Source organism: Lagopus leucura, unplaced genomic scaffold, assembly GCF_019238085.1.
Source record: "Lagopus leucura isolate 7727_CA_CO unplaced genomic scaffold, USGS_WTPT01 Super-Scaffold_760, whole genome shotgun sequence".
Classification (NCBI taxonomy): Eukaryota; Metazoa; Chordata; class Aves; order Galliformes; family Phasianidae; genus Lagopus; species Lagopus leucura.
The window spans coordinates 1,117,633-1,129,571 of NW_024962257.1; the positions used below are offsets into that span (position 1 = coordinate 1,117,633).

Here is an 11,939-nt window from a genome sequence, read left to right on the forward strand (position 1 = left end):
GCCATTCTATGATTCTATGATCAGTTCAAACGGTTGTAATATTTTGTTGAACTTCAGAAGTTACACAGTTAAAAAAGCTATTCAGAAATCAATTTTTATGTTAATTTTCAAATGATGTCTGACTAAGGAAAACGTCACAAAAATGACGGGGGCTGAACCCCAGGGCAGTATTGCTGGTCGTACAGCACAGCCAGATCCGAAAACAAGCAGAGTCAGAGAAACAAAGGATTTCTGCCCAACAGAACCAATAACTTCAAATTGCCCTAATTGTCAGCTAACTTCACAATCTTATTATCTGCCGAGGTGCACAGAGACACTGAAACAAAACCTCTGTCTCAACCCAACTAGACATGACAAAATAAGAAAAAAAGCTGAGGAAGTCGTTCACATGGCATCATCTGGCTGCACAGGCAGTAACACAGCCCAGGCCTCCTCACTGTTGACATAGTGTCCTATATTCTAGTGACACACTAGCTCTCGTGAACAGAATAATTAACTGGAAGAGAACAGAAGGCACGTGATTAGATCCTACAGCTTTCTATTATTTAGGATGAATGGAAATGAAGGGGAACACTTTTAAACAGGGCAACTGGAAACATCTTCTTATGCAGCCAATATTAGAGTTGGCACAATTGTCTGAAAAAAGAGCTGAAGAGGAATGTATTCTGATTGCTGGCATCACTGAGCCATCATATGATCTGACATGAAAGTTGCTGTGTGCTCTTTGCCACAAGAAACCAATGCTTTTTAACCAAGCTGGCAGAAAGGAGCTGCCTGAAGAGGAGCAAGCTTTATATTTCCACAAGTTGTGCATAAGTATGGTATCTTCCTCAGTTTCTGATAGCCGTACAAACAACGTTAATCTTCAAAACAAATGACAGCCATTGTAAAAGTGCCTTCCTGTAAGTGTGCAGCTTTGCTTTTCACATGAAGACACACCTCGCAGCACAATGGCTCAGCAGGTACGGCGCTGCTGAACAATGCTCAGACTGCTGGAGTTTCAAGCTTACATCCTGCAGCCACTTTGCCAAGAGTGGGTAACAATGTATTCAGCTAGAAATCCAAAATCACAACATGAACGCAGAAAAGTCGGTCTAATGTTAATTGTATGACTAGCGCATAGCTATTCATAGCTAACCTCTGCATAGACACCAACAGTGTTGCTCATATTGTTCACTCAGAAAAGACGGCTTTTTTTTTAAAGTATTTTGTGTTGCTACATTAAATCTGCAAACCTTCTTGAGGAGATTCAGGAAGCCCTATAGAAAGCATATCATAACGTGCTCTCTTTTGTACATTATTACATCTCATTCCCTGCTTTCGGTGTTGAAATCCACAAAAAAAGCTTTCAAAAGGGCTGGACTCAACACATCTCATGTAAAGCCGCCTCAGTCGTACATTAGCTTCATATTGTTTTAAAACAGGTCTAGCAGAATGAGAGAAAATCAGGATGACTGTTCATTCAAAAAGGCCAATTCTTATGACTAGTTATTAGTCAGCTTTATGTCTCTCCCATCAGTATGCTTTGAATACAAATAATTCCAGTTTATGAATATGTTGCCCGGGAGAGAATACAAGTAAGGTCAAGATAGATAATTTGTGCTAAGCTGGAGTTGGGCTTTACAAACACACGACCTCCTGGGGCTCCTCTACCCCCAAATTTGGATTTATACTGCAGTGATTCAAAGCAGCTCCTTCCCTGCAGCGTGCCATGGGTGAACTGCAATTCTCCTAAGGCAGTCGAATGGCAAGGCTTTTTTAAACACAGAAATGGGGAAGTCAAGGTTTTAAACTGAGTGGATCAGAAACATCCCGATGAAGCAAGCTTACCGAGTCGGCTCTACATGGCTCTGCTCAATCAGAACAGCACTGTGCCCCACGGAACAAGCAAGTCACACACTTGGGGTGGAAATGAAAACTTCTGGCTAAAATTTACATTCGTGTAGAGAAATAAGTCTTTAAAATGCAAGGTTATCAACACCTGTGAATTACCAAGAATTCCAGAAGGCTCACCACAGAGGGCTGACACGGCAGCTTTGGGCACAGCCCTCGGAGCACACGGGCAGAACAACGGGCCCATAGCTCAGCACTTCCATCCTCTGCCCCCTTTCCCCTGCTCTGCACGTGTCACCGCCCGCTGCCAGCCTTCCTCACCACGCAGCAGGGAAAATGCAGTGCGGTGACACAGCGAGGAGCGCCGCTACCGCGGGTCACAGAGCGACGCGTCTGCGGAGGCCGCGATGCCCCAGCAGCACGGCGGTGCCGGGGCTCCCAGGGCAGGGCAGTGCCCAGCAACCCGCCCAGCTCCTCCTGACTCACTGCCCTGCGCCCTCGGGCTTCATTTGGCACGTGCCATTCCTATCGTGCGCTAAAGTGATTCTTCGGGTATTACATAAAGAGTAAATGTCAGCCTTCGTTTTGGTGTGCGCACATATTTGTGGGTTATGCTGTTTATTCAGTCAGGTTAGCTAAAAAATGTGGAGGTATTCACTTTCCCATGTTGTTGCCAACAAAAAGGATGACTAAGATAAACATACAAAGGCGTTACTTTTAGCCACTCGATGCCTTCTGTGGGTGTATTTTGGAGCTACGTATAACATGGGTTACTGTGTATGTAATAAAGCCGGTGGATTATCATTGTAAGAAAAAAGAAATGGCAAACACGCCAAGCCAGGCACTCAATTTCATTTTCTGCTATTTTTCAGGTTGATCTTTTTGAGAAGCTGAAAGCCCACTTTTGGTCCTGCGGCACATGGATGCGCTACACTGAACCGGTTTTGTCAGACCAAGGCCTCTTACTGGTAGGAGAAACAAATACCGCCGCTGGTTTTACGGGTACGAGCCTGGTGCTGTTGGTGCTGTGCTGCTGGGACAGTGTGCAGCAGCAGTGACCCACTGTATGGGACAACACGGAGCATGCTCAGCGGGCAGGAAGCACGGCACAGAGGCGTTCGTTTCTCTGAGTGAGGGAGGTGTAACTGTAGTCACAGCAGACAATGAGTACACAGGGTAGTTCTGTCTGCCTTCGTGAATTATTCTACAGATTTTAATCTTCGTACAGAAGTAACTATTCTAAAATAGACCCAGATATATTCTCTGCCTGAAACAGCCTTCATACCTTACCTGGATAAAGTTTCATGTTGTAATGAGGGCAGGGCAGAAGGGTTTCCAGGCCTGTGAGCACTGGCTATGTGATGCAACATACCAGACCTCTCGAAATACCCACACAGGGGACACTCCATCACACTTCAATAGGAACTTTGCATTACTGTGTTCTTGATGGTTGCTTAAGTATCCCTTTGAATTAGTTTAAAAAATAATAAAAATAAAAATAAACAAAGAAAGAAGGGGAATACTTGTGAGGAAGCAAGTGCTGAGTATTAGGAAACGGTGATGTTCGTTTAGAGTTCTTTGTTCCTTTAAAAGCTGTTCTATAGCACTCAAGCAGGAGATTTTTCTTTCCTCTGTAAAACTATTTTAGCTGCATTCTAGAAGCCAACAGGCAGAGCAGGGCACTCCTTCAGCACAGCCCCGAGGAGTCAGCTTCTCTTCTGCAGGCTGTATTTACAGCCTGCTTTCCTGAGAAAAATATAATGTGTGTTTGCTTATGGCCTTGCCGTGAATGTAACCGATATCACAAAGCAGCAGATTGTTTAAAAAGACCTTCACTCATTTTAGAGGACAACATTAATAGCCAAGGAATCCTTTTTTTTTCTTTTTTTTTTTCTTTTTTTTTTTTCCTTCAAGTAATTTTGCAGTAATTGGATCCCTGAGTCCAGAGAAATGAAATAGAAAATACACCACGGCCCCAGTATAACTGGACTTCCCGAAAGAGTAAAGTTGACTTTAGTGTGTTGGAGGACAACAAAACAGCAAAGTACTCTGGTCAATGCTTTTGGAGACCTTTAAACCGTAACGACACCCTCAGAAATATGAAAACATTTGATAGTAAGCCACTAAGGTCTGGTAAACAGGAAAATAGATGAATCCCCACAAAGCTTTCTTCTGGGCTCGAAGCTGCAAATGCAGCTCTAAGTTCATTTGCATGATTAAATACATTTGCAAAATTAAGTGCTTTCCGTGGCACAACGCACCGCACAGAACAAAGACTTTGGATCCTGGACTGCAATTGCCACGCAACCAAAAGTAGGATTTTGACGGGCAGGTTTCTAAGGGCATTTTGCCCGATTAAAATCCGCGTGCCTCGGGCTGTTTGTGGGGAGGAAAAGTCCAAGTGTCTGCTGCCAACATACAGAATACTTCTCATTCTACTATTAACTCGGCATTCGTAGAAAGTTTAGAATCCTGCCGACGCGAGGCGGGCTGCCCGCTCCAGCAGGCGCTGGTTTGTCCGCACAGAGCCGGGGATCAGCCCTGGGCTCAGGCCGGCACCTTCGCTCAGCCTTCAGGCCCTGCCGGGCGCCGTCCCGTCCCGGGGCGCAGCTCAGGCGAAGGACCGCGACCTCCAGCCCCCAGCCGCCCCTGAGGAAGCCTTTCTGGAGATCTCGGGGCGGCACCGAACGCAGGCGGTCCCGCTGCCCGCCGTGCCCTGAGCCTGCAGCCGCAGCCCCGTGTGCCACCGCCCCGAGCTCACGGCGCGGAAGCGATCGCCGGGCAGGCTCTGGCACACTGGGATGGGCGAGATTACTCATGAAACGAGGATAAGGAGAGGCTCACTCCCTTTCCGCGCTCCCTGCCCAGCCTGCCCTTCGGTCCCCGCCGGCTCTGCCCTGCGGAGAGGCTCCCCCTCCCCCGCCCGCAGCAGCCCGGCGGTCCCGCGAGACGCCCCGTCCCGCGGCGAAGCGGCGCTCCCCGCCCGCGCCGCACTCACTTTGTACGTGCTCTCCGTCAGCTTGTTCACCTCCTCGGGGTCCCGCGACATGGTGCCGGCGGGGACAGCCTCGTTCTCCGCGGAGCGCTTCGGCCGCAAACCCGCACCGCCGGAACCGACCCAACTTCGCCCTGCGCCGCTCACAAACTGTCAAAAACTTGCGGAACCAGCCGGGCAGCGCTGCGGGGCGGGCCGGAGCTCCGTGACGCGGCGGGGCGGGGCTCGGCGCGAGCACCTCCACCTGGGGCACCGCCCGCCGCCGGCGGGAGTTCTGGCCGCTCCTCCTCGGCCTCGAGGTCGGGGGCTTCGGAGAGCTCTGGTCCCGAAGCGTGGCCTGAAAGAGGCGGCCGTGCCGTTATAGGTAAACCCTTAGGGCCGTGACGGGGAGGCTCTGTAAGTTACGTCAGTCAGTGCTGGCTGAGCTGTGAGGGCGGGGATGCCTTCCTCTGTGCCGGGCTGCAGCCCCGCCTGTGAGGTGTGGGAGCTCACCGGGTCCAAGGGCGGGAACGTTTTGTCCCGAGTCGGAGCCGCGTGGCCCTGTGGCTTCGTGCCGCTCCGCGCGGTTCCAGCACGGCCGTGCCCCGCTCAGCTCTCCTCGGGGAGGGACGCGTGGGAACGGTGCGGAGGAAAGCCGGGCGGCGCTATCTGGAAGGACTTCGTGCGAATGTGATAATGTCGGGTGTTTAAAACTCGGCACTGTGCACGTGGGGCGCGATCCGCACACTGGCACGTTGGATGTCTCTCTCCGTTCCCGTCGCTTTATTGCAGCAATAAAATGGCAGGGGATCTGCAACAGAAACTGGACTTGGACCGTAGCCCTCCGTGTTGGACTCTGGTGAGGGAGGGGGTATCGGGCTTTGGGAGCTGTAAAATACATTCCTTTGAGTGCGTGGAGGCGTTTATGTGCTCAGAACCAAAACTTACCTTCCAGGGAAAAAGTGAGTGTGCAGTGCGTTATCTGGAGCACCGCTGGGATGCTGGGCCGAGGGGTTCGTGAGACTTCGCTCTCCCAGGTAAAGTCTTTGCATACTTCTGGTATTTATTGTGTTCATCGCCTTTCTGTGATAGTCCAGTTTATAATGTTGTCTTGCAATTACAGTGAATTATTTTGGGCTCGAGTCTGCAGTCTGTGTTTCTGGTAGGTAGCGTTTGCTCATACAAACGGTGTGCTGTGGCTGTTTGAGCACAGGGTGAAGGATCGCACTGCGTTTCCCAGCCCCATGTATGAAAGGTTTTTTACAGCTCTGGAAACAGACTGCCCAGTTACTGTTGCGTTAATGTATGCTAATGAGTGAAAGGATGTACCTCCCTAGCAGGCTGACACGACAACTCCAGGGAGCGGGTACCTGGAGGAGGATGTGGAAAGGCTTTTCCTTTCCTGCTGCTTGCAGTGACAGCAGTGCGTCGCTCCTGGAAGGGGCAGAGCATCTCTCTTATTTTCCCTGCATGTTGTGGAGCTGTAGGAGATCACCTGGGCTTTAGTGTGTTCGTTTTGCACTAGCACATATTTTATTAATGCTTACGCTGCTATTTACTGAACTTAATGCGTGTTGGGAAGAAGTGATAAGGATTAGTTCATATAGACCAGAGCAGGATAAAAGTGTTATTATGATATTTAATGCACTCTCAAGCATTGTGAGGATTTCACAATGTATATTTCTAAAGTTCCTTTCACTTTGTAAGCAAATGTAGATAACAACTTAAAGGGCTACTGAACATCGTGTTCTGTTATTCTTGACCTTTCATGTTAGCTTCTTGTCCTCAAGTACAAACAATTTTCAGTGCTTTTATGTGATCTTCTGTAAGATTTTAGTGCAGTAGATTATGAAAGCAAGGAAAATAGAGACTTAAATGAATAGTGGAATTGTGGAATGAAGTAGAGGGAGGTGGAGAAAAGGGGGAAGAAAACAAGGAGAGGCAATTCTAAGGATATCCTTAGTGCTGAGGCGTAGGTATCTGGGAAGAATCCGTAACGTGGCAGCAATTGCTTCTATTGACTTGTTTCTGTACAGATACAAATGGCCAGAAATGCTTGAGAGAAAACAGGGAAAATGTTAACGGGTGGAAAATGGCAGGACTGCTGTTCCTCTTAAACTAGGAGGTCTAACAGTGCTTACTTCTGAAATGAACATCAGAAGTAATAGGTGTACATTTACTGAGGGTGTCCTACTGACCCGTATCCTCCTTGAAATTAGCTGTTAGTTTGGAAACAATGGCAAGGAAAATCGTTTTCATGTTTTTGTGTTGTCATAGTGGTGTGTTCTTTTTTCTCCTGGATTTTGTGTGTACAGCACTCAGAAGCATTTTCTGTACTTCCTTTTTGTTGCGATGTAATGCTGATGTAATGTTGCAATCATAGTTATCAGCAGTATTGTTCTATGTAGTTTAGTTCTGTGTAGTTTTACTGTGACTGCAGAACTTAAATCCTGGCACACAAATCCAGCTCTTAACTTACAAATATTCTGATCTTTGGTATAAATCATACATTTACAAATTCATGCAGGAAAAAACAATCTTCTTGAGCTTCTCATACAAGTGCTTTTGTTTTGCTCTCTTAGTAGAGGCCTCTCAATCTCCTGCTGTGTTCAGCATTGTGTTATGTTACTGGTTTGTTGGAAGTAGTACAGCTGTTTGTAAACAACCAAAATTTAGAATGGTTTAATGAGATCCCATTTTTGCAAATTAGTTCAGGTTGCTCTTGCATTTCAGCTTATGTGCAGCAGTCCTCTAGGAACGTTCCAGTTTTTAGTCTGATCAGGGCAGAATATTTAATAGCATTCAGAATGGAAACCTCAGTGAATACATCTCTATGCTTGATGCCTACATACATACAAGGGCTCCTGATGAATGTAGTGAGATACTTTTTTCAATTAGGAGTTTGTTTTATTAGATTTATCAATAGCATGAACTTGGGTGCTGCTGTATTTGAATGCTCACATCTGTGCATTTGGGATTGTTTCTTAGAGGCTCTAAAGAGTGCTTGCTGCTGCTGTGGGGGTGAGTTCAGAGCAGGAGACGAGCTGTGGTTATTTATCACTTGAGCTTTCTGAACTGATAGGAATTAAAATGATTTGATTACTTTTTTGAAGCTTACTTTTAATGAGATGAATTCAATAGCCAGCAGAGGTGAAGAAGGGGTTGTTCTTGGTGATGAGCCCATGCTGTGGTCTTTGAACTCCTTTTACTGCAGCCCAAGCAGTAAGCCTCTCTGGAATCACCTAGACTGGAGGGAACCTGGTAGCTCACCTGATCCAATCTTCTGTCCCAGTAGGGCTGATTTCAGCATTAGGTTACTCTAGACTTTGAGTTTTGAAAATCTCCAGGAAGCAAAGGTTGAGGACCAGGACTGGAACAACTCAGCAAGCGAAGAGAATGTGCTGCAGTGTTATAGGAGATACGATCTGCAGATGGCAGCAAGCTGGGAGGAAACACTGACCTGCCTGAGGGTAGGAAGGCCCTGCAGAGGGGTCTGGGCAGGTTGGATCACTGGGTGGAGGGAGCTGGGATTGTTCTGCGTCTGTGCATCTGACCCTCACCTGGGTTAGGTGATGGTGGACTCCCACAGGTGGCCAGGCAGGAGCCGAGGCTGCTTGAGCCTCTGTTCCTGGGTGTAGTTCTGCAAAGTCTGTGCTTTTGGCTACAATCCTGCAGTTGATTTCACACTGGCCAAAGGCAGTTGCTTAGATTTCTTAGCAAAACTGCTGTGGACTAATGCTGAGTGCGTCTTGTATTTATCCTGTGCAGGAGGCCAGTTGTGGCATTTAAGCTTCAGAACTTGAGTAACAGCAACAAAAAAATTCCTAACTAACTTGTCAGCTTTCTAGAGTTCTGAAATTGTAATGAGAAAATTGCACCACTGAAATATCTCTTGAAAAAGCACGTGCTTGGAAATATTCCTTTGAGTAAATATTTATTACGTAAAAATATTACCGATTTTAATGAATAATTGTTTTCTGAAGCGTCCTCTTTGCATATCAGCAGCTTATGCAAATGTTATTTGGAAACTATTTAAATATGCTGTGATGACCCATTAACGTCAGCTCATCATTAGATCTTTAACATGTGTTTTAAACAGCTTAATATGACTGTAACTAATTACATAAATTGTGGCTAAGTACCCATTGCATATGCATGATATAGCCAGCTGTGGCCTGCTTCATTCCCCATGGTCATTAGCAGGCATTTAACTCAATTAAGAAAAAAAGATCTACACAGTGCATTATTTGGTGGAGCCAAGACATATTTAGAGTTATTTCATTGGAATAAAATCATCTGAACAGGAAATTAAAGTGATTACATCAGCCTTTTTTTCTGGTTGATATCTGTGTTATATTTCCCAGTCTTTTGAATAGTGTGTCTCTGAATTGAAATCCTTAAACACGAGATGTTCTGGTCCTCTGCTGGCATGTGCTCTTCAAGTATTTTCATCAGTGCAGCTGATAGGAAAGCAGAGTCAGACTGACAAAGTGTCATTCAGAAGTTTTTAAAACAGGACCTCTCTGCCTGATGTGGCTCCATTAGTCAAATGGAGTTGCTCTATTTTTAAACTGATGCAAGCAAGTGCAAAATCATTTTATTCCGTAATGTTCATTGTCCTGAGATGATTTCAAAGCACATGAGCCGTAACAGACCTACAGTTCAATTCAGTAAGATCCTGAGCTCTCTGATCAAGGAGAGTGCTTAATCAAATAGTTAATTTAAGCCTGTAAGTAATTCACTGTACTTCATGGGGGAAAGGCATCGAAGGAGCTGCAAAGGCGTGTTATAAACTCTCCTCCAGACTGTTAATGGGGTGATGGTTTTGTCTTTGAGATGAATGCTCTGGACGTTTGTGATTTGTATCTCAGCTGTCTCCCTTCATGAATTATTCTTGCTGTACATTAGATGAATTATAACCTGATTTCTTCTTTGTGGCTCATGTTTGGAGACTAGGAGGAATGTATTGTAGAAAAGAATGCATTTTTTTTGGCTACACAAATCTAGAGTTCAGGGGAATTGAACAGGTGGTGCTGTTAGCAATGCTGAGCTTGATCTGCTCCTAGCCAAAATGTTCAATGCAGAACTGTGACTGCCGGCATCCTGTGACTGCTCGGCTCTTGCCGGAGGTGGACGTGCTTGCTTCAATTCAGGGCTGCGTCCATTAGATGGCGAGCGAGCTGTGCCTGAGGAACAAATCGACTTGCATCATCTGTGCTCAGCGCTTCCTCCGAGCGGCTCATAGCATACCGAGGTAGGTATCGGTAGTAAGCAGAGGGAGCAGTCTTTGTATTGCTCATACACGGCCTTGGCTGGGTTCCTCTCCTAAGAGTGTAAGTGCTGCTAGGAAGTTCATGTTGTTCACATCTAAAGATGCCTTTGTTCTGGAAGTCAGCACTAGTAACAAGCCAGCATCCTGGCGAGAAGCTTGCTGCAAACTTCTAATCTGTTTATGTTCTAGGGTTTTATAAGGTGAGTCACACCAAAAACGTGGTGTTTCAAATGGCGACGTACTTATTATTCTTCCTGCTGTAATTTGTCAGATGGAGGATTAGCTGGGAACAGGTGTGCTCTGTTCCAAATGGATCAGCTGGTTTTGCCTGAGGCCGGGTGTGGATGCTGCAGCTGAGCAGAGCTTGTGCACGTCACTGGTGGGAATAACGCTGGCAGGCTGATAGCTCTCCTTTGGTTTGATAAGCAGCATTTGTTGTGGGGTGGAAATGAAGGCCCCAGTTGGGGTGTGATGTCATTGCTGTGCTACGAACTAAAATTATGCCAGGTGTAAAATAGCATTATGGGTGTTTTCAGAGAACTTGCATTTCAGTACTGTCCTCACCTCTTCCTTCCTACAGCTAGAATTTGCTCATACTTTGGCAAAAATTCTGGAACTGCGTTTCCACGTTATAAAGAAACTTGCAGCTCATCAATGCTCCTCTTTTATGCAGTCTTGCTATAATGGGGGAATTACCAGCAATATGTCCGGGGAGGCTATTAATAACAACTCCAGCAAAATGCCATCACGTTCTTTCTGTAACTTATCACTTTGCTGCTAACATATTTAGAAGCTGTACTGATACCAAAAAAAGTAATCCGTTTCTATTTTTTGGTAACAAAAACTGTGATTATTCCAAAGTCATACATGGATATTTTCTGATTGAGTCATGCTGAAACTTCTTTGCGTGGACTCTTTATGAGCCTACCTTCTGCTCTTATGTTCTGTTGCTATTCCTGAAAGCTGCTGGAGCTGAATGCAGCACTGCCTGCCCACTCTCCTTGCTCCTAGATACCACTGGCTAGTGGCAATGCTGGCAATGCCCTCTAGAAAATGTGAGGGCAGTGATGGCTGGTGCTCAACAACACAAATGTCAGGAGCAACCCTTACAGCTGGCGACGTGGTGGGCCTGGTTCTGAATAGTTGAGCAGTTGTACAGCCTGGTGGCACGTGCTGAGCCTGTCCCCATAGCAGTCTGCACAGCTGGTGATAGGTGTCTGTCTCCTCTCCTGCAATGGAGAAGGTTGGAGGCAAAAGATGGGAAGATGATTGGATTAGGCTGCTGAAGGCTTTATTGGAGATTTTGATGGAGAAGGTTGTCGATCTGGTTGTCTGAAAGGTGGCAGATCCAGGGTCAAACTGCTACAATTCCAATTGCACTGGGATGGGGAAAATGGCATGGTTAGGAAAGTTACAGTGGATTTTTGGGTCTTGATTAACCATCTTCATTGAAGTGAGTACAGTTCCTGTAGATTTCATGAAAGGGCTTGATGTGATCTTCATCATTTCTGCTCAGCTTTCTTATACGAAAGTAGAAACCTGTGGTCTGTATCACAAGGAACAATTGTTAGCCTTGTGGCCAAGTGAGGCGGGGTGGCCCAAATCCACCCTGTTCTGGGTGGTTTGCTCCAGGATGCACCAACTGCTGCCATGCTGGCCATCGCTTGGTTCCAGCTGTAAGGCTGTAACAATATAACATGATAACATGCGTGATGAATTACCTTTTGAAGCTCTTTTCTTCTTACAGAAGGCCTGTACAATACTGCTTGCCCAAACTGGGGAAGAAGGCATGCAGTACACTTGCTTTTGTTCCGTCTTTGCTATGAGATTCATGGCTGCTTAACAGCCTGCATCTTTTGG

At 46.3% G+C, this 11,939-nt stretch overlaps 1 protein-coding gene across 1 annotated transcript in view; it reads right to left on the bottom strand.

Annotated features, from left to right (window-relative positions):
- The window catches only part of BAIAP2L1 (BAR/IMD domain containing adaptor protein 2 like 1), a 33,295-nt gene extending 28,304 nt beyond the window's left edge, over positions 1-4,991 (bottom strand). The window contains exon 1 of the mRNA XM_042863989.1: positions 4,832-4,991. Within this exon, the coding sequence (XP_042719923.1) occupies positions 4,832-4,882 (51 nt within the window). The 5' untranslated portion in view covers positions 4,883-4,991. The remainder of the gene's footprint in view (positions 1-4,831) is intronic.
- Between the last annotated feature and the right edge of the window lie 6,948 nt (positions 4,992-11,939).